This window comes from Cannabis sativa, chromosome 6 (genome assembly GCF_029168945.1).
Source record: "Cannabis sativa cultivar Pink pepper isolate KNU-18-1 chromosome 6, ASM2916894v1, whole genome shotgun sequence".
Classification (NCBI taxonomy): Eukaryota; Viridiplantae; Streptophyta; class Magnoliopsida; order Rosales; family Cannabaceae; genus Cannabis; species Cannabis sativa.
This window is the reverse complement of record NC_083606.1, coordinates 66,841,359-66,865,841: the sequence shown is the minus strand read 5'-3', so window position 1 is coordinate 66,865,841 and position 24,483 is coordinate 66,841,359. Positions and strand designations below refer to the sequence as shown.

Sequence of the window (24,483 nt, the reverse complement as noted above, 5' to 3'; positions counted from 1 at the left end):
TTTTCATACTGTTTTACTTCATTTAATATTTCATTTCATAAAAAAAAACAAAAACAAAAAAATTAACCTAAAAAGAAGGCAAGAAATTAGGCCCTATTTAAATGGGCCCTGTGCAATAGACCAGGATGCACAGGCTTATAGCCGGCCCTGCATTTGACCATCGTTATAATCTCAATAATCAAAGATCCTCTATATAGATGATTTACACCGAGTAGGGACAAATTTACCGTTTCACCCCTCAATGTATTTTGATCCTTAAAACACTAAGCTACCTGTAAATGATATTTTAGTGAACTAAAATATAATCACTGAAACAAGAGCTCTTCCATTTATATCTATTTAGCCAAGCTCGAAGGAAATCATCATTTAACTTCTAAATACCTATAGAAGCTATAGATTCCATATTTATGTTTAGCGCTCCCACTCAATCATACTATCATGTTCGCAAAATGTACGTATCACCCTGACCTAAAAGTAGGCTTAACTAAAAAATCAAAGAACATGAATAGCACTCCTGAGATTGAGCCTAAGCATATCAGGATTAAGATCTTTTGATCTAAGATCAACTAGTGATATTGACTTGGAAAGATACAACGGTAAGTATTATAAAATCTTAACCAAGATCAATATCGGTCCAGTCCAATGTATACTCCATACATTCGAAGCTAGTATACTTTGCCAATGTTCTGGAAAGAACATAACACTTATGCAAAGTGTAAGTACACTTCATCGCTGATTATCACATCAGTGTAAATCCAATGCACTGATGAAACCGGGACTTTGTCTTTCGAAGCATATAATCACAATCACATTCCACTTTGTTGACATCACTGTAATTTAACAGACTTTGTATATATATTAAACCATAAACATGAAAACAACATGTAAACATAAGTGACTTCCAATCTTTTATTGATAACAAATCAGATTAGATTGTAATGGGTTTTATTTAGGGCATAATATCCCAACACAGACCTGGACCCGAACCTGAACTCAAATCCCAAACCCGGTGCTAGGTCTAAGGTCCTTGGCTGGGTTCGGGTTCGAGTTTGGACTGGGGTCCAGGTTTGGGGTTCGGGTCCGAGTTCAAGACCGGGGTGTGGGTCTGGGCCTGGGTTTGAGATCTAAGTTTGAGTCCGAGTTGGGGTCCGGGACTAGGATTTGGGTTTGGGTCCGGGTCCAGGTCTGGGGTCTCGGGTTCGGGTCCAGATGGGATCTGAGTCCAGTCTTGGTCGGGATCGGGGTCGAGGTCTGGGTTGGGGGTCTCGGGTCTGGGTTCAGGTTCCGGGTCCAAGTTCGGTGTCTAGTGTCTGGTGTTTGGGTCGGGGTCGGTGTCAAGTGTTAGTATCCAAGTCTGGATCGGGGTTCGGGATTTGGGGTCTGGGTCGGGGTTCGGGGTCCAGGTTTGGTTTCGGGCCTAGAGTCCGTATATAAGTTATGAAGTCAAACAATCCCTAAACAATCCCTAAGCATAAGTGCTATACATACGTACCATAAATAAGATTTTTTTTTTTAATTTGATTAACTCACAAATAGAATTTTAAACCAAGGTAATCGAGTAAAAGAAAAAAAAAGAACATTTGCAGCAACTTTTAACGGAAACAGAATTAATAGCAGTAAAGAAAAACAGTAAAAGCAGAATTATATATATTCTCTAGTGAATTTGGTCAGAGATGCATGACTTGTAGTTGACCATATTGTTAGGTTTGGACCAGTTCAATTAATGGATTCTGAAATCATAACTTCTAAAAATATATTTGGTGATTTTTTTTGGGACAAATATTTGGTGATTTTTTGTACACACAATTATTGGTTCGTACCTAAAAAAAGATTAAAAAAAACATTATTGATTGATTTAATAAAGTTTTGATGCATATGGGTCCCTAGCTAACTCATTCAAGTGCCTGAAACTCAAAACTACATGACAAATTTTTTTTATGGTTAATAAAAATTATATACATTTTAAATGTCATTGTTATTGTTGTACGTTTACGATTAAATATGTTCTAGCTCAATTAACAGTCAAGTACAACATCTCATCTAAAAAATATTCCAAACAATTATATATACAATAAATGTTAGTATATATGAGGGTTAAATAAACAAAAACGTTTGATCAAATGTTAAGTTGATAAATATCAGATTTTGAACATTTTCTTTTTATTTTACAGTAATGTAAAATATAAAAAAATATATAAGAATGTTAATTTTGTTTGTTTCCAGAAGTGACATATTTTTTTGTGGCATAAGAGGAACCATATTTGGAATTGGATATATGAATATTGTGATGATGGTGATGATGAGCATTTCCACTAACACCATTTTACCACTTTTGTGGATTTGATCTGACATTTCACTGCAAAGCTAATTCAAATGATTGTTCCTTTTTCATTTCCACAGTTTTTATATTTATTTATTTTATTTTATTTTTGGGTCTGCCATTGCATATACATTTCCCATCACCAACGTCATGATTTTTTTATGGGTGCCCTATGTATTATTAATACATATTTTTTTAACCGCGTGCAGTCCCAAAAATAGTGTTTTTTTTTTTATGGAGGAAACTTTGTGCTTCAAAAATTTTTATTTATAAATATTTTTATTTTTTTATTTTAAGTAAATAAAATTAAATATTTACTAATAATTATAATTAAATTATTTGTTATTTTTAATTAATATTTAAATTAATTACAACTATTTAATAATGATCCAACAACTAAATCATGATAGTTACATATATTTTGATGTAACTCCTGAAACCTCATTCATTTATATATATTGCAACGTAGGACTTTATTTGTAACGCCCTAATGGTTAGACACGCTATAATGACCATTTAATTACGGTGCACACCTTTACTAATCAAAAGATTTTCTCAAAAATCGTGACAAATTAAAATTTTTATTTAATTTAAACTTTTATAAACTTATACATTACATATATTCACATAAAATCGAGATCCTATTTTTAAACTTTACATTCACATTCAAAATAACTTTTACAAACATGTTACACAACGATTATAAAATAAATTAAGTCCAAGTCGTCCCGAGATCGAACATTCCAAGTCGCACCGTCTCGACATGTATAATCATCCCCTGAGCTCTGAACTCACTACTGTTCAGCTTTAGCCTTTCCTTTACCTACACACGAAAATAATATCTGTGAGTCAACAGACTCAGTAAGAAAAACACATAACATATGTATATAATATTGACTTGTATCTAGGCGCCCATACACCTATCCACAAGGCTTAACAAATGAGTAATAACGTTCTTAACTAAGGTACGACCACTGTACCACATGCACTACGTACCACTACTGTACTAGTGTTGGTAGGGTTTGCACATATCTCGTGTACCACTAAGTGTTGTACCACATACACTCCGTACTTAACCGTACTAATGTTGGTAACACTGTATTGTAGTCGTTGAATGTCATATATTATACTAATGCACTCAGTACCGCTACCGTACTAGTGTTGGTAGCATACGAATCATAATTAGCATTCATATATTACACATACACATATTCATACATAAATACATTCTATGCTAGTCTTACCTCATTTCTAAATTCAAGTGTGCCGGTCGACCTGAATGGAAAATCACACTCTGAATGGATGCCCTATGTCACATTCATGTAAATGGATAAACAACTTGCTAAAACCCTTTCTGGAGACCTACACTCAAAACTAAAAGTTTCCCTATCGATAAATAGCACGAAAATACCCTAAATATTAAGGAAACACCAAAACTATAAGCCTCTAAAAATAGCCCGAATCGGTAAACCAGATTCCTAGGGTCCTGCTCAGTGAAACAGTTAATCGATTCTACAATTTTAGCAGAACCGGTTAACCGATTCATAGCATAATTTCCAAAAAATTACATAACTCACTTAAATTGAACCCAAACTCGACCAAACCTTCTAATCAACTTGAAATAACACCGAACAACAGATTTCGACCAAAAACAACAAGAAAAACGCAAAAAAACTAAAAGTGCCATTGTTGAGCCAACTTTGAGTTTGAAAACTCAAACTTGCTCAACCACCCCTCAAACCAACCGAACCAGCAGAAAACTACCAAATTCTACTCAAATATGAACCAGAAATCACACTGAAACAAGGTGTAACCTAAACAACAACTAAATCTTAGAAATTGCATGCCAAGACCAAACTCAACTAAAATTCACAAAGGAAGAGAAAATTAGGTTTACCTCAAGCTACCTCTAAAATTCCTACTTGAATTTAACCAGAATTCTTGCTGAATTTTCAAAAATCAATGACAATCATATTGGTTCTTCCTTGGTTCGAAAGAGAGAGAAAGGGAGGATAGAATTTTCTAATTATTTTTTTTCTTGAATAATACTTAATAAAATTAAACTTAGATTTATCTACAATAACTAGACTGAAAAGAACATTCACCAAAATATACTAAAGACAAATCTCTCCAAAGTGGCAAAATTATAATTTTGCCCTTGCTTCGCACTTAAACAACTTAAAGGCTTAGGAGTAAAATGGTCAAATTTTACCACCCTGCCTAAACTCGACATTCAAAATATCTCTTATGATTATCGCACTAAGAATTGGATTCTACACTTACCCATGTGTCTCTAATGGCCATCCATCGCATTTTTCATTGAAGGGTGTAATGGTAAATTTGTCCCTAATCAATGTAGATCATTTATAGCTAGAGGATCATTGATTATTAGGATTATAACAAATAGATAATTCAGAGATCGTGGAACATATAGAGCGTATCTATATCGTGGAACATATAGAGCACTCTATATAATTGAGAGTGCAATTCCAAATCTATAATGGTGCAAGAAAGAATTAATAAGTTAGAAAATTTATTTGGTAAATTCTAGATCTACTTATTGGAAGCTTGGTTATATAGGCCCATGGTCCCCATACTAGTTGAGACAATACTGCTTATAAGACTTAGTTAATTGATTTTAATTAATCAATTATAATTCTAAATTAGACTATGTCTTATATATGATTTTTCACTAAGTTATGTCTTGATTGTGAAGAAAAAGAGTTTTAGGGTTTATTTGTTAATTAAGAGATTTTGTGGTGTCTAATTAATAAATAATATCAATGATAATTTTATTTGATAATTAATTATAATTATTAGATAAATAGTTTTGACATTTATAGGATTAAAATTGAAAAATATGGCATTTGTGAAATAGTAGATAAATAGTTAAAAAATAGCAAAAATATAATTAGTGGGGCCCACTATCATGGCCGGCCATTATAGCTTTATTTTAGCTATTATTTTATCATTTTTTATTCCATATAATTCAATCCTAACCCTAAGTGAATTAGTATAAAATGAAAAGAATAGTCTCATAATCCGACTAATGACTTTAAACCTAGTTTACAACTTGTTAGACAACTAGTGAGTTTTGAGACTTCTTCTTCCTCTTCTTCTTTTTTCTAATTTCAAATCCTTTGAAAGCTCATCACATAAAAATTTAGAGCCTTAGTGATTGAGTGCATGCCCACCCATAGCAAATTAGTCCTCAATCATAGTGTGTAAGACTGTAAAGAATCCAAACAACTGAAAGAAATTCGGGCTCAGATCTTGATTATACTCTACGACAGAAAGGAACAAGGGTTAGAGATCTGAGTGGAAGGAGCCATTTAATTCCGATGCAACCAATGTAAGATTTCTCATACTTTATATGTGTTTAAGTTTCATTGTTTTAGAAATTCATATTTAGGATGTTAAAACCATACTTGTTAGTAAATTTAGGTCCTGGTAAAATATATTCCAACCTATCGATATAATTTTTAGTAGATTTTTATTGATTTTATTTGATAATTATTTATATTTAGCAACTATATTTTCAAGATTTGTTTGTATTGAGTTTATTGTATGTATAATTTCTTTTTTACTGGCTGTGAAATTAATAAATTATTATGAGAATTGTACTTGACTGCCTTGGAGTAATTTTCTTATATGTTTTAAGAGGTTTTTGAAAATGAGAAATGTTTATTTTACAATTTTTATAATGCTAAAACTTTTAGAAAAATTAACGATGTGTTAATGAGTTTGATAGGTTCTTAAGTTTGGTAATTTTGGAATTACTAAAGCCTATTTTTAACAATTATTTTTTCGAAACTACCCCCTTTAGTGTCAGTTTAAAATCGACACTTATACCTATTAGTTTCAGTTTTAAACTGACCTAGAGGGAAAAAAAATATATGTACACTTTAAATGTCGATTTTAAAATAACACCGAAACTTATTACTCTCAGTTTATAATAGAAACTTATACTCTCACTTTTTGTCAATGTGGACTAGGTGTCAGTTCTATAAACTGACACTATAGGTATAAGTGTCATTTTAAAACTGACACAAGAAGTGCAATTTGTAGTAGTGACTTAACGAATAGGTGTATGGGCTTGCAAAAATGAACTTACCTTAGATAGTTACTCGATGACTAAGAGTAACGACCATGTAAATTTTAGTTAACTCAATTTTTCACTTCACAATGTTAGACGGTCTTGGCATAATTGGATATAAATTTTGTGTTTGGCTATTGCACTGTTTCAATTGGTCAATTTATTTAAAAATAGTTAAAAAAAAAATTCAATACGTACATTAGTATGTCATGACGCTGGGACTACAAAACCTTATGCACCCTATTCTCTAACTTTACAATTTTTTAGGTTACGTTCTTTCCTAAACATACGTGTCACATTTTACCCGATTACTTAGAATTACCCCAAGTCATTACTTTTCAAGGGTCAAAGTAGCATGTCTGGATGAGCCTTCTGCGTGACCAAGTTACACTTTGCGAATATGTGTATGAGCTTGTAAAAATATCTGTCACAGTTACCTGATTACTTATAATTTCTCCATTTCTTTGCTTTATAAGGGAAAATGTAGCGTGATTGGATGTGCCTTCTACGTGACAAAGTTACACTTCGTGAATCGGTGTACCGACTTGTAAAAATTAGCTTGCACACTACTAAAAAAAGTAGATTTCTCGAAGATTTTAAATAGTCAGGTAATGTATCGTTGTCAGTCTCTATAACGATCATATATTCGACTGTTGCAAAACTAGGTAGAACATGCAATGGTTGAAAACAATCGACGAAAACATGTATCAACTGTTTAAAATCGTCGACAATAACTCGTCAACTATAGTGAGCCACTATTTCTGACAGTTTAAAACCATCACACAAAAAAAAAAACAAAAAATTTAGATATGAGCTACACACGAGCTTGGATCTGCTCAAATCCATCAAATCAAACCAGACGAACATAGACTTAAAATAAATAAAAACCCATGAAACAGATGCATAAAATTAAAAAATCCAAACACATAATCTCAAATTTCAAATTAACTAGTTCCTGCACACACACACACAATTCAAAGCAAAAAAAACTAATTCCAAGAACAACATAACAAAAAAATAACAAAAAAATGTATAGAATCAAATAAGAAAATAAAGAAAATGCACAATATGTATAGATCGAACCGTGGCTCCGGTGACTGAGACAAATAGAGTAGGAGGAGCCTTCAATCTCTCATGACGAGTGGGGATCATACCATTTGAGGTGGCTCGTGCGTGGGTGGAACGAATGGAGGCACCTTTGGTCTCGAGACGAGTGGAGATCAAAATTGAGCGAATCAAAATGGAGATGAGAGGGACAGAGGAGGAGGGATGAGCAGAGATTGGAGCAGAGCCTTGGGTCTCCCTATTTCGATAGAAACGGAAATGAGAGTGTTTGAGAGTAGGAGTGAATGAGATCTAAAATATTTTGAGCAAATGAGCAATATTTAAATTATTTTTGAAAGTTTTGACACAGATAGACAATAGGCATCGGTTTATAACCGTCGGCTATAGTATAGACGATGGTTATAAATTTTTTTGGATACCTATTAAAGAACTGCGCTAAATTTTTATGTGATTATATTAAATCGTCGAGATTGCTTACGACTGTTTAAAATAGTCAAGAATACCTAATTATAGGCGACAATTTTAAACAATCACGTAATTTTATTAGGGACCGTCTTCAATAAAATAAATTTGAGGACCGACATGAATAAACTTTTTTCTAGTAGTGACCATGAGATAGTTATCTGGTGACTTTAGAGTAACCTGGTCAGTTAAAGTTAACCTAATTCATCACTTCACAATGCCAGCCAATCTTAGCGTTATTGGATATGCATTTTATATGTCTGGATTTTATATTGTTCCATTAGTTGCTGTTTAATTAGTCATAATAATAAAAAATTCAATTCACAAGTATGTCATAACTCTGTCTGACAAAACCTTATTCACCCTATTTCTCGATGTTACAGCTTTATGGATTACCATCTTTCTTAATTAAACAAATGTCTTGAAATAAGGGGAAATTGTGGCATAAGTCCTTAAAAACTTATGTTTGATGCACATAAGACCTCAACTTCGAAAAGTAGAAGTAATAGTCTCTAAAATCACGTTTTTTATAAATCCGTTAGTCCTCTTTCTAATTGATTTGTTAGATATATACTAATAAAATGTCACATACCAATTTTTCATTGATCCAAATTATCACCTTAATTAAAAATAGGGTAAATACCATTTTGGACCCTTTGTTTTATAAAAGTTACCAATTGGACCCTGTATTTTGTTAAATGACAAAATGGACCCTGTATTTAATTTCTAAAATAGTACAAATAAGACCCTGAATTGATGTTTTGTCAAAATAAAGTTTAATTATAATCTGATCTAAAAGTGCTATGACAAAACTTTTTACATTTTTTGTATCTGTTCGTATTAAGCAGTGTCTTCAAGTTGGTTGTATTAAAAAAAAAGTTGTCAAAAATTAAGCTCAGGGTCCTATTTTTACTATTTTAAAAAATACAGGGTCCATTTTGTCATTTAACAAAATACAGGGTCTAATCTGTAACTTTTGCAAAACACAAGGTCCAAAATAGTATTTACCCTTAAAAATAATTTAAAATAAAAAAAACTAAAAAAATTATTTTAAAATCATAAAAATTATTTTTTTTCTTTTTCTTCTTCATCTTCTTCACTAAACCAGCGCACTCGAAGAGAACGAAATAGAAACCTGGGGTATCGTCAACGGAGCCCCTAGACTCAACACCAGACCACTGCAGGAGCACCCCAGGTCTCCAAACCTGAAATCAAGACCTAACTATATATAAATATATCAAAAAAAAAAAACTATATATAAATATGTATTTTTTTAGGACAACTTTATCTTATATATATCTATATATGTTGGCAGGTCTAAATTTACTTTTAGTTTTAATAAAGAACAAATTATGGTAAGGAGACCAAAGATTTAATTAAGGGTAAATACCATTTTGGACCCTGTGTTTTGCAAAAGTTACAGATTGGACCCTGTGTTTTGTTAAATGACAAAATGGACCATGTATTTTCTAAAATAGTAAAAATAGGACCCTGAGCTCAATTTTTGATAATTTTTTTTTTTAATACAACTAACTTGAAGACAATACTTAATATGAACAGATACAAAAATTGTAAACAGTTTTGTCATAACACTTTTAGATCGGATTAAAATTAAACTTTATTTTGACAAAAAATCAATTCAGGGTCCTATTTATACTATTTTAGAAAATACAAAGTCCATTTTGTCATTTAACAAAACACAAGATCCAATTGGTAACTTTTGTAAAACAGAAAGTCTAAAATAGTATTTACCCTTTAATTAATAATCAGTTCACTCCCCTATATATCCGTAACTATAACACATACTAAATTATAATGTTTTAACTCCCCTAGTATATAGATATAACTCATCAATTTTATAATGTACAAAAGTTTTGGAATGGAGATCACACGTGGTGGCTAGCTGCTTTGCATTGGAATTATATAATATATATGAGCTGGTTGGCACTTGGAGATATGTATATGTAAGGTACATGACATAATTATGATCATAATAATTTAATATATATCTATATACTCTTGAAGATGTTGTGGTCTTTTGTAGACAAGGAAACCTAGGTTTATGGGGCAACCTCATAATTCCCTGACTTATCCACTCTTTGCATGTGTACATCCAACGTAGAAAAATTGAAATAAAATTATAATGGAGTTATAATTTTTGTGAAGTTTAAAATAACAATAATTTCAAATTTATATGTCTAAACAATTTATAAACAAATTAAAAAAAAAAAAAAATTAAGGGGCCGGGAGTGTCTCACAACCGCACTAGCTTGCATGGCTAGGAATCCGAAGATATATATGTTAGAATATGATATGACTGATATACAAATAATAGAGTGTTTTAAGTAAAGAAAATAATTTAGATATACTAATTTTGTGATTTATATTTATATATATTGTATGTACTAGATGGGTGTTATGTTTAGTTTTATTTTAATTTTTTTATAATATCTTAAGTTAAAGAATTAATTAAATAGGGTTTTATATAGAAATGTAATAGTAATTTCATGTCAAAAAAATGTAATAGTAATTTTAAATATATTGCGTAAAAGAAAATGAAAATGAAAACCAAATGTTAATAAAATAAATTAAAAGCAATATTAATAAAGTTATGAAATCCATGGAGATAACGATATCAAGCGTGAAATATAAAATTCCTCACTTCACAACAAAACATTCTGCCATATACATTGAAGACCTATAAACAATGTACCACCTTATCTCCATCAAAGCCTTAATTAATACATTCCTTCTGGTATAGTCTATTAAAATAAACTCACTTTTTTTTTTTAAATATAGAGGACAAAATAGTCTTTTGAAATAAAAAATTACAACAGAAATTAATAGAAAAATTAATCCAAAACTTTTATGTATACAACCAGACAAGGACCATCTTTTCTCCTTGAAGAATCCATTTTCTAAAGGATTAGAAAGTAAATAAAACATACATGTTTGACAGCTGCTAATTAAATTTATTCTTATTTCCTAATCTGTATGACCTTCCATTTTATTAACTTTAGAACTTATACTAAAAGAAAGTGCATCAACCCCTCATAAAAGTTCTAAATATGAAAGGAATTTTTAATTATTGGAAAATGAACTTTTGCCTTATAAAATATTTGTTATTATGCTCAACCATTTCATACTCAAGCAATAATAACTATATCATCATTGCTATTAGTGCTCGCACTCTCTAGACGTGTCCTCTTACGATTTGTTAACGATACTTCTTAAAAACTATTACATTAAATTATATAGGTCCCGATACTTAATTACATCAATAGAGATATTAACATGTAAAAAAGTGGAATAGGCACTACTGGTGTTAAGAAATTTTTATTCTTTGGTTTTCTCCTCACAATAGGTCTCTGCACCTACCTTACCTTGTTAATATTATGAGCTCATTATTTGTGTACTGTTTTATTGGCGTATTGCCATTCTGTTATATCTTTTTGGAATATTTCCAAAGTTGTTATTATCTTTATTTTTTGATATATTGAAATATAAATACAAGGCTCCTCACTCATGCTTATTGAGCTGAGTTTTCCTATTTCATCTTTTCTTTAAAACTTTAAGTTGCTATTAGAGCCACCGTGACCAGAGATGTCAACCGGTGATAAAACCCCACCAGCAACCTCACCTCAGGGAAATCGATCAACTCTATTTCAGTCTAATAGCAATGTTGCTAACCAATCCTCCACTACTCAAAATGTAGCTTCTGCATCGAGTGTTTTTGTTCCACATTTTAGGAGCACACTAAACCAGCCTTTTGCCCTCAAATTGGATTGCAATAACTTTATACTGTGGAAGATGGTATGTGCAATTGTTCGGGGTTATTGATTGGATGGATATTTCACAGGAACTAGAGTTGAACTTGTTGAGCTCATATATTCGTTCCATCTATTGATGGACAACCTAGTTTTGGTATGAAAGTCAATCCAGATTATGAACAATGAATTGCTCACGATCAACTTCCCATGGGGCGGTTATATGGATCCATGACAGAGGGAATATCCACAGAGGTTATGGGGTGTGAAAATTCTGTAGATCTGTGGTGTGCTCTTGAAGCTCTTTATGGTTCTCATTCTGGGCTAAAATTGATAAATATCAAACTACGATCCAAATAGTTTGAAAAAGATCTAGGGCTATGACAGATTATTTGAGGCAAAAACGACACTGGACAAATATTTTGCCTCTAAGAGAAGATCCTTACCCTGAAGATCAGCTTATCTCAAATGTCCTTTCAAGTCTGGATCTAGACTATCTCCCTATAGTTCTCTAGATTGAAGCTAAGACATCTAGCACTTGACAACAATTGCAGGATATACTACTGTGCTTCGACAGTAAGGTTGAGAGACTCAGTTCACTTTTTGGCACAAATAAATCTTTAAACAACTCTACAGGTCCTTCAGCCAATCTTGCCAACAAAAACAATGGACTAGGAGGTGGAAGTTTAGGACCTGGCCATGGAACAAGATGAGGTCAAAATAATAGAGGAAGATCAGGTGGTGGTTGAGGCAGAGGTAGTAGATCTAATGGTCCCAAACCTACCTGTCAAGTGTGTGGTAGGTATGGGCATTTCGCTGTAGTTTGCTACAATAGATTTGATGGAACCTATATTGTATCTGCACCTACTAGTGACCCTAACAAAACTTCTCAAAGTCCTACAACATTTACTGTAACTCCTGAAATGGTGGATGATGCTGCTTGGTACGTTGACACTGGTGCAAGTAATCATACCACATTAGATGCAGGCACCATGAACCAGAAAACTAAATACACTGGTAAGGAAACTTTAACTGTTGGAAATGGTAACAAGCTGACCATTTCTCATGTTGGTTTTGGTATAATTCGTACTTCAGCTCAACCTCTTATTCTTAAAGAAGTTCTTCATGTATCCTGAAATTGTAAAGAACTTAATCACTATTTCGAGACTAACAGTTGATAATAATGTCATTGCTGAATTTTCTGCCGGTTGTTATTATGTGAAGGAAAAGGGAACAAAGAGGATGGTGCTCTAAGGGAGAGACTAAAAGATGGATTATATCAGCTTAAAACAGCACCAGAAACAACCACTAAAATCAGTCAAAATATCTCTAACTCACAATCTATTTTTCTTGCTAGCGATCTATTTCTTATTTTCAATCAAATGTAGTATCTCAGTCTTTATCTGAGCAAAATGTTATCTCAATCAAGTATAAGTGGCATAGAAGGTTAGGCCACCCATGAAACCAAGGATTAGATATTGTACTCACTCAAATCAATAAAAATAATTTTTAAAATGTTGGGAGCCATTTCTGTGAGGCTTACCAATATGGTAAATCTCATAGTTTTCCCTTTAAACCAAATAATTTTAGATCCACTCATTTTCTTGATTTGATTCACACTAATATTTGGGGTCCAACAACTATTATGTCAAATGCAAACTATAAATTCTCTATACACTTTATTGATGATCATAGTAGGTACACATAGATCTATCCACTAAAAGCTAAAAGTGATGCACTTGCAGCTTTTATTTAATTCAAGAATTTGGTTGAAAATTAATTTGATAGGATAATCAAGAGACTTCACATATATTAGGGAGGTGAATATCAAGCATTTTCCAATTTGGTTGTTGAAAATGGCATAGTATTTGACCATTCTTATCCTCATACCTCAGCTCAAAATGGAAGAGCTAAGAGAAAACATAGACACATTGTAGAAATGGGACTAAATCTTCTTGCCTAGGCTAGCATGCCCTAAAAATATTAGTGGGATGCTTTGCAAACAGTTGTGTACCTAATATATATATGTTGCCCACACCAGTTCTCAATCATAAATTATCATTTGAGATTGTTCACTCTAAAAAGCCATATTACAAGTTTATAAAAATTTTTGGTGTGGCTTGTTATCCATGTTTGAGACCTTATCAAACACGTGAATTTCAATATCACTCAATCAAGTGTATAAAATTAGGTTATAGTGATTGTCATAAAGGGTATAAGTGTTTAAGCACAATTGGTAGGCTATATATATCGAGAAATGTCATTTTTAATGAGGTTAATTTTCTATTCAAAGCAGGTTTCTTAAACACTCACAAACCAGAATCTCCTGTTCAAGTTCAGTTACCTACTTGGTCAGCCTCTATAAATGTCCCACAGAGAACAAAATAGTATCCAAGTGTTGGGATTTTATGCTTTAAATAAAACCCATTACAATACAATCTGATCTGTTATCAATAGAAGATTAGAAGTCATTTATGTTTACATGTAGTTTTCATTTTTATAGTTTAATGTGTACAAAATCTATTAAATCCAGAACATATAGTTATTCACAATTATAGTGATGTCAACAATTGTGATTATATGCTTCGAAAGATAATGTCCCTTGATTCATCAGTGCACTGGATTTACACTGATGTGATAGTCAGCGATAAAGTATACTTACACCTTGAATAAGTGTTATGTTCTTTCCAAAACATTGGCAAAGTATGCTAGTTTCAGATGTATGGAGTATACATTGAACTGGGACCGATATTGATCTTGGTAAATATATTATAATCTTACCGTTGAATCTTTCTAAGTTAATATCACTGGTTGATCTTAGACAAAAGATCTTAATCCTGACATGGTTAGGTTCGATCTCAAGAGTATTATTTGTGCTCTTTAATTTGTTAGTTAAGCCTACCTTTTGGTCCTAGTAAAACGTACATTTTGGGAACATGATAGTACAATTGAGTGGGAGCGCTAAATATAGATATGGAATCTATAGCTTCTATCTGGACATAGAAGTGAAATAATGATTTCCTTCGAGCTTGGCTTAATAGAGATAAATGGAAGAGCTCTTATTTCAGTGGTTATATTAGTTTACTGAAATATTATTTATAGAAAGCTAAGTGTCTTAAGGATAAAATACATTGAGGGGTGAAACAGTAAATTTGTCCCTACTCGGTGTAAATCATCTATAGAGGATCTTTGATTATTGGGATTAGAACGATGGTTAAATATTTATAGCGTATCTATATCGTGGAACATATAGAGCGTTCTATATAACTGAGAGTGCAATCTCAAGTTCTATAGTAGTTCAAGGAATAATAAATTAGGGAATTTACTTGGTAGATTCTAGATCTGCTTATTGGAAGTTCGGTTATATAGGCCCATGGTCCCCATACTAGTTGAGACAAACTGCTTGTAAGACTTAGTTAATTGATTTTAGTTAATCAATTATAATTCTAAACTTAGACTATGTCTAGTTTGTGAATTTTCACTAAGATATGGCTTGATTGTGAAGAAATATGATGTTATGGTTTATTTATTAATTAAGAGACTTTACGGAGTTTAATTAATAAATAATATAGATTTTTTTGATAATTATTTAAATTATTAAATAAATAGTTTTGGCATTTATAGGGTTGAAAGTGCAAAAAGTAGTATTTGTGAAAAAATAGATAAAATAGTTGAGAAAAATGGCAAAAATCAAACTAGTGTAGGGCCCACTAAGTGGCCGGCCACTAGGTGATATTTTTGCTCTATTTTTATCAATTTTTTTATTCCAAATAAATCAACCCTAACCCTAGGTGAAATTAGTATAAAAGGAAAGCTATGGTCTCATTATCCAACTAATGCTTCTAAAGCTAAAAACCTAATTTTCTCTCTTTGGCAACTAGGTTTATGAGACTTCATATTCTTCCTTCTTTTTCTAATTTCAAAATTATATGGCCATCTTCACAAACCAAATTCAAGCCTTAGTGATTGAGTGCATGCCCACACATAACAAGCGAGTCCTCAATCATAGTGCGTAAGACTGTGAAGAATCCAATTCAAGTGAAGGAGAATCGAACTCAGATCTTGGTGATACTCTGCTCACTACAAGAAAATCATCTTTTGTCGATGCATTGTTGCGCCGGCAAAAGTACCCTAACTGCGCCGGCAAAGCTTTGCCGATGCAGTTGTGCGCCGGCAAAGCTTATCTGGGAAGCTTGGTCGGTAATGGACTTTTTACCGGCGCGTATAGTAACTGCGCCGGTAAAACTTCCTTTTATCGGCGAGAAATAACGTCGGTGAAAAATAAGCACCGGTGTTAAAAAATGGCCTTATCCGCCATGAACTTGCTATGATAAGCTTTTGCCGGCGCAATAGTGCGCCGGCAAAACTATTGGCCCCAACAGTAAGATTGGCGCCAATAGTTTTTTCCACTTTTTACCGGCGCACTATTGCGCCGGCAAAAGTATTAAATTTTATTTTTAAAAAAATTTAATTAATTATATTTAATTAATTATAATATTAATTAATTAAATTTAATTAAATATAATTAATTAAATTTTTTTAAAATAATTATAATATTATATTAACAAAATAAACCAACATAATTTACATTAAAAGATAAACCAACATTAATTACTACTAAAATTAGTATATAAACAAAATGTTAAATGTTCGAACCGGATAATAAAAAAAATACAGTTCTATAGGCGGGTAATGTCGTCATCGTTGTTTCTCTGAGTCTCGGGAGGCTGCGATGACGATCCAGCCGACGACGGCCAGACGATCCGGCACTGGGAGTGGGCAATGGTGGAAGATCCATGGGAGGCAAGTTGAAACCCGGCACAGCTCGAGAAAGATACTCAAAGCGATCTTGAAATCGTCTGAGGTAGAGTTGTTGTGTCTCATACTGCTGCCTCGTATGTTGAGTTGTCTGCTCCGCTTCCTCCACTTTTTTCTGTAAAGCCTCGTACTGTTCCTTTGTAACAGTCGGTTGGGCTGAAGGATGCGTGGCAGGTGCTCTTTTAGCCCCAACTCCCTTCAGTCTGGGGAGATGGCCAAAGCCTCTAAGATGCCGAGATCGTTCCCCGAGTACTTGCGTCATAACAGGTAAGTCTCGGGGGTAGTGTGTAGGATTGACAGCAGGCTCTTCGGGCGCATCTTCAGTGGGCGCTGGTTGAGTTGCCGCTATTTCAACCATTTTCTCCTAAAACAATTAAACAAAAAAGTTAAATGGTTAATTTTAACACAAAATAAATTGAAAGAAATAAATAAAAATTGAATTAAAACGTAAATTTACGTAAGCTTGTTGCGCGAACTCGTTGCGCCAATCGTTGCCTTTATGGTGAAACTTTTGAAAAGTTTCCACCGCAGTTGGCAGTTCTCCTGTGTCGGGGTTAGCCTATTTTCAAGAGAAAATATATTAGTATTGTTATTTTACTGGAAAAATTTAAATGAATGATAGTTAAATATAAACTTACCCCCTCGACAACATGTGAAACAATAGGCTTGGAGCCCCAGCCTCCTAGAAATTTCATCTTACCCCGACTTTCTTTATTTTTCGCTGCTCTCGCCTGAAATTAATAATTTTTCTAACAATTAATTATTTATTGTTGACTATATAAATTAAACATTACAAAAATTAGAAATTTTAAAAAATGTACCTTTTGTTTGTCTGTGCTCCAATAAGCGATGCAGTCACTCCACACCTCTTGAGTTACTCCCTCGGGAGGTGACATGTCGGCCCTCTCCTGTCCAAGCTCCTCAATGTTTTGTATCCACTTCTTCTTGCAGTCTGCCCTCCAGTCACGTAAACCCTTTGACATCTCGTACTCACCGTAGTCTACGAATGTAGGGTTATCTCGTGGGAGGACAAACTTGGTCTGCAAAAAGTTACACATTAATACATTAATTACAATTTAATAAGAGTATAGTAATTTAGAAATTAAAAAAATTATTAAGGCATACCTCAAGTCTATCCCAGAGTGTGTTGATGTCAGCTCTACTGACATCTTCCCATTTGAATTTATTAATGGGGATAGACATCTGAGTCATCCATTTGGCCATATTGTTGAATTTTTTCCCGTTTTTGCCTACGGGGGTGCCAGTCTCTGCGTGCACCTCAATCGGTAACTTGGCAGATTGTGTTTTGGAGAGCTCCTCCTCAACATTCTTGCCCTTGTATTTACCTCTGACGCCTTTCTTTTTCGAACTGCTGCCACCTGGTGTAGACATACTACATATACAACACATATTGTTTATTTAAAATAAACTAACTTATTGCAAACATATTAAAGAAGAAGGGTTGTAATTTTTATTTTATTTAAAACACTATCTCAATTACAATTCATCATCCTCATCATCAGTTACATATACAGCATTATCATCACTGTCACTCTCTAATTCTAAGGAGTTGTCTTCTTCGGTATTTAGACCCTCGTTGTCATCATCGACAATGAAATCATCTAATTGTTGAGGCTGTGAATTCACACGATGGATGTTTGCAACTTCAGTTGGGTCGACATCATGGCGAACATAGTCAACATCATCCAACTGTGGAAGTTGAACAACGAACTCGGTTTCAGCTGAATTGTTTTCCTGTACAAAGGGTGTCTCCCCATCCGTGTCCGGGAAGTCCCAAACATTGCGCGGTATGTACTCATTTACAATCAGCCAGTCTTTACCGTTCTTTAAATCAGGAATGTAGTAGATCAATTTTGCTTGAGATGCAAGTATGAACGGTTCATTTTGGTACCACTGTCGGTTGACGCAGATGCTAGTAATAACACCGTCACTATCCATTCTACTCCCGTTAGTGTCAAACCACTTACAAAAAAATAAGAGAACACTGCAATCTTTCAAATAAGTGAACTCCATAATTTTTTCAAGTGTGTCGTAAAAATTTTGTCCATCTTCACCAGGGACCATGACACCACTATTCTGTGTTTTGCGGTTATCATCCCTTTCCTTGACCAAAAATTTAATACAGTTCACTATGCACCCTGGATAAAAATAAATTACTGTATTCGCTGGGTTAGCGATAGCATACAACTCATCTGACACTGCACCCTGGTTGCTCAACCGTTGTTCATTAATCTACATATCAGGGAAAATATTAAATTAAGAAAAGTTGAACAGGTATTGAGAACAAGATTAAGAGTATTGAGAGGCAACAAGGCTTACTTGAGTTTTGAACCATTCAGGGAACTCAGTCTCTTGCACTGTCTCAATATTGCCTACACCCTTGCTTGAAGCAACTCCTTGTGCTCACTATATAATATAATGCACTTAGTAAGTTAAGAATTTTTTAGATGAAGTCGACATCCGCTATTTTGTGTTTATGGAAATTATACTTACTTGATATGCGGTTCAACCTCTGTGCAATTGTTTAAAATGTACCACTCCGCCTTACGCTTGCTTTGCATGGGTAAGGTGTCGACTGTCCTCATACCGAGGGGTCGGCCAACATGCTTGAATACAGAAAATTGTCGAGTTGGCATGTTTTGGACAATGTCATTGTTCCGGTCAGGACGGATGAATCAAGTTTTCACTTCCCGAAAGTACATTGAGCAAAAGGTTAATGCCTCATTAACCACAAAAGATTCAGCAATAGAGCCTTCCGGACGGGCACGATTCCTGACATATTGCTTGTACACAGACATTGAGCGCTCAATGGGATACATCCACCTGTACTGCACTGGTCCACCTAATATAGCTTCTTTAGGGAGATGTATAACTACGTGAACCATTATGTCGAAGAAGGCCGGTGGAAAAATTGTTTCTAACTTGCACAAAATAGTTAGAATATTTGTTTGCATTTTTTCTAAATCCGAAACATGAAGTGTTCTTGAGCATAATTGTTTGAAATACACACACAGCTCAATGATTGTGTCCCGGATTTCTTTTTTCAAGAACTTACGGATACCTGCCGGTAGTAAACGTTGTAACAACACATGACAATCATGTGATTTGAGCCCGGAAATCTTGCCCGTATCCAAATTGACATTTTTGTCTAAGTTTGCTGCAAAACCGTCAGGAAATCGTACAGACTTTATGAAGTCTGCAAATTCAATCCGTTCTTGAACACTAAGTGTGTAACTAGCTGGAGGCTTCTTCCACTTCCCATTCCGGTCTTCATATAACCACAACTCTCGTCGTATTTGCAAGTCTTGCAAATCCATTCTCGCCTTGTCGGTATCCTTTGACTTCCCGTCGATACTTAGAAGAGTACCTACTAAGCTATCACACACATTTTTCTCAATGTGCATTACATCAAGATTATGTCGTAAGGACTTTGACTTCCAGTACTCAAGCTCAAAAAAAATACTTTTTTTAGACCAATTGAGCTCTTCACTAGAACGCTTCCGTTTCACACCCCCGAACTGTTTGTGTTTTCCAGGCAAAGTCAATGGAATTCGGTCTAATTGAGATAAAATATCATCCCCCGTCAATACAGGAGGTGGTGCTCTCTTCTTAGGCTTACCATTGTACTTTTTGCTTCTCCTTCTCGGATCACTCATTTCGAGAAAGCGTCTGTGGCCAACATATCCAATCTTACTATTTAGGCCAATGGAAGGAGTATGTTCATTGCAAGTGGGACACGCCATATACCCTGTTGTGCTCCAACCGGACATTAGAGCATAAGCGGGAAAGTCATTTATTGTCCACAACACCGCCGCACGCATTGAAAACACGGTTAGTTGTAGGCATCTCGGGTTTCAACACCGTCTCCCACAATCGTTTCGGTTCATCAATTAACGGTCTCATGAATACATCTATGTCTTTCCCGGGAGATGATGGACCCGGAATTAATAAGGTCAACAAAAACGATTCGTAACTCATACACTTCCACGGTGGCAAATTATATGGGACACAAATAACTGGCCACAGGCTGTAAGAGTTGCTCATGTTGCCAAATGGATTAAAACCGTCAGTCGCCAATCCCAGTCTGACATTTCTAGGTTCAACAACAAAAGACGGATGAAGGCGGTCAAACTGCTTCCATTCTTCAGCATCCGCAGGATGCCTAAGCACACCGTCTTCTTTTGGTCTCTGCGAGTAATGCCACCGCATATCCTCCGCAGTGTGTCTTGAGCAATATAATCGTTTCAGCCTAGGTGTGAGTGGGAAGTAACGCATAACTTTGTGAGGAACTTTTTTCCCCTTACCCTTTCTTTTCACCCATCGTGATTCGCCACATACAGGGCAAAACTCCTTCTTCTCATTCTCCTTCCAGAAAATAGCACAATTATACTTGCACACATCTATTGAGTCGTAACCAAAACCTAGATTGCGCAATCGCATCTTCGACTCATAATGCGACTTCGGTAATTTTGTCCCCTCTGGAAATAGATCAATCAAGATGGACAGCAACATATCGAAAGAGTGGTTGCTCCACCTATTCAAAACCTTGCAGTGCATAAGCTTTACCAGTGCATTAAGGGCTGATTTTTTGCAACCTGAATATAACTCAGCCTCCATCTCCTTAAACAAGTCATCGAACTTGTTGTTGTCGTTGATAGGGGGTTCATTGAAAGAATTAGTAGTGTTAGCAGATTCGTCAAACCCAGGGTCCCCTCTTAACATGTCCGCCAACACATCTGCCATTTCCTCTTCGTCATTTTCAGGAAGTTCAACTGCGGGCTGAGAGAAAGTCTCCCAGTGGAAATACCAGGGGTTGTACGAAGGTTGGATCCCGCTGAGAAATAAATGAACCCTTATAGTTGCAGGTGTGTGAACATTCACATTCAAACACCGCATGCATGGGCATCGAGCTAATCCGTCAGCGTTCACGTGGTTCGTTGCTACCGCAACGAACTCGTCAACGCCACTTCGAAACTCTGCAGAGCGCCGGTGCGCCTTCATCCAACTTCGGTTGGCAGACATCTTCCACTACGAAGTATTTAACAAAAACAATTTAAAAACAAACAAAAAAATGTGCAAGTGTCCTAATACACCTTCTCACTCCATTACTAAGAGGGTAAAGAACCTATCCCATTCAGGTTTGTAATATACATATAGTGCAATCTACGCTCTTAAGATTATTTCATTTTTGTAAAAATTTCGGCAGCACCTCCCCACAGTTCTTATAAGTTAGCAAACTTGTAGTAATTAAGTTTGCCGACTTACAAGAACGTGTAAGAAGACGTTGTACCAAAATATCTACTAATGAAATAATCAAATAAGCAATAGATCATACTATAAGTATAAAACAAGCCCAAACTATCCATGCGGACAAACAGTCCTGGATAATTTGGAGAAGCGTATTTAAGAGTCCTTACTGACTCAGCCTCTCCAAACGGGTCTAAGGTATTTCGTGCATGTGTAAAATTGAAAAAAAATTAAATTATCACTATGTGATAATACAAATACAATTGTTCTATCCTATCTTTGGTGTATAACCAAAGAGATGAAGAAAAGATAAAAACAATTTAATTTTATGCTATTTTAATATCTTATGCTCATTTGTAGTTACTTTATAGTTACACTTACTTTATGATAACTTGATTAAATTCTAAATATAATTACTTTAAAATTTTATTTTATTTTATTTTTAGATTATAAGTATAAAAGTTTTAAAATTTTAAAAATATCACTTGATTAAATTTTAATTTTTATTATAAAAGTTAATTCATAGTTTTTTATTTTATTTATTTAAATTACAAATTACAAACTTTTTAATCTTCAAAATATCATTTGCTTACATTTTCAATTTAACAATAAATATTCATTTACAATTTTCTATTTTTTTTAACTTAAAAATTACAACCTTTTTAAAGTTAATAATATCACTTACTTACTTTTTAAAATTTAATAAGTAGTAATTTATAATTTTCACATTTATTCATTTAAATTAAAGATTAAAATTTTTTTACAATAAAAAATAATTGATTACCTATTATAGATTATAATATATACTAATTTATATATTACATTTTTTTATTTTTATTATTTTTTTTATCATTTATTATTTTAATTAAAATTACTAACTTTTTAAAAATTTTAATATATAGTAAATTATATATTACATTATTTTTTACTTTTATTATTTTTTAATCATTTATTATTTACATTAAAATTACTAACTTTTTAAAAACATTTAATACCACTTTATTACATTTTAACTTATATATTACATTTTTTAATTAAATATTTTTCTAATTATTTATTATTTAAATTGAAAATATTTTTTTTTAAAATAAAATTATTTCACTAAATTTTTAAATTACATGTTCCAATTTCAATTTTATGTTTTACTTTATTTATTTTATTTTATCAACAATTACTTTATTAAGTTATTCTTAATTTTTTTTTAAACAATTAATTAATTTCACATTTTACCTACTAAAATTTCGGCAGCATAACGGCTTAAAAATTGTAAACCCAAAATTTTCAAAACCTATAAACAACACAAACAAATATTTCAAGACAATATATATAAACAAGAAAATAATCCACCCATCCAACAGCAGTCAATTTTATCACAGAACCTACTTCACTAACATGCATATACATATAAACTAATATCAAAAACTACTACGTACTAAGTGAAAGCAAAAAAATGTACCTGAATCGAGTGCAAAAATAACAACTTGTGGCAGCTTGCGGTAATCCCGAGAGGTTGAACACAGACCTAATTACATAAAAAAGTAAAATCAAATTAAAAATTTAATACCTAAATACATATCAACACATACACACATATATTAGTATATACACTCACATACACATAGCTATTCACCTACACCCACTTATACACATACACACACATACACATACACATAAACTCACATACACTTATACACACCCATACATACATATATACATATATATGTTTACATACATATATACATACATACACACATATATACATACATACATTCATATATACATACATACACATACATATTTACATACATATATTCATGCATACATACATACATACATACATATATAAATACATACACATACACACATATATACCTACATACATACATACACATACACAAATATACATACATACACATACACACATATACGTATATACACTCACATACATATATATACATACATACATACATACATACACATACACATATACAAACATATCTACCATACACATACACATATATACAAATCTAAATATTTAATCAATAAAAAAAATAAAAATACCTTGAGATGGTGCGTTGGGCGGTGCGGTGATGCGGACGGCAGTGGTGGTGCGGTGGTGCAGCCGCCGGTGGTGACGTCGGAGTGGTAGTCGGATTTTTTATTTGGGGAAAAAAATAATGGGAAATTAGAGGGATTGAGTGGGGGAGATAGATTTTGAGAGAAATTAAAAAGATTGAGAGAGATTGAGAGGGAAAGCAAGAGAGAAGGGGAGTGGGCTTGAGAGAGAAAAGGAGAGGGGGTGGCTAAGGGGGTGGCTGTTTGCAGAAAATGAAGTGGAGGGGAAGAAATGGGGCTTCGTAGCCCCTGATACATATCACACCTTTTACCGGCGCATCCAATTGCGCCGGTAAAAGTATTAAAAAAAAATTAATTCTGACCTAAGGCAAAACGTGCGTTTCACTTAACACTTTTGCCGACGCATAATTGCGCCGGCAAAAGTGGCCCCACCTACCACATAAAATCCACGCGGAAATTTTCCCTCCAATATTTTTGGTTACTTTTGCCGGCGCATATTTGCGCCGGTAAAAGTATAAATGCGCCCCAAAAATGAAATCAAAGGAGGCAAATTCTCGCGCCTAATGTTTTCACGTTTTACCGGCGCATTTAACTAGACATCGCCGGTATTA

General features: G+C 33.6%; 1 protein-coding gene and 1 long non-coding RNA gene across 2 annotated transcripts; both read right to left on the bottom strand.

Moving 5' to 3' along the window:
- Window positions 1-16,990: 16,990 nt before the first annotated feature.
- LOC133039511 (uncharacterized) lies at window positions 16,991-17,412 on the bottom strand. The gene is made up of 3 exons (XR_009688654.1): window positions 17,350-17,412; window positions 17,167-17,259; window positions 16,991-17,087 (listed from the first exon to the last, which is right to left on the bottom strand). It is a non-coding gene; the product is annotated as an uncharacterized LOC133039511 (long non-coding RNA).
- A 2,926-nt stretch (window positions 17,413-20,338) lies between these two features.
- On the bottom strand, window positions 20,339-21,571 carry LOC133039356 (uncharacterized). The gene has a single exon (XM_061118231.1). It carries the CDS (start codon window positions 21,569-21,571, stop codon window positions 20,339-20,341), a length of 1,233 nt encoding a protein of 410 aa, XP_060974214.1.
- Window positions 21,572-24,483: the final 2,912 nt, after the last annotated feature.

Coding starts and splice junctions, on each gene's coding strand:
- LOC133039356 (XM_061118231.1), bottom strand. CDS start 21,571: ATGTCTGCCAACCGAAGTTGGATGAAGGCGCACCGGCGCTCTGCAGAG.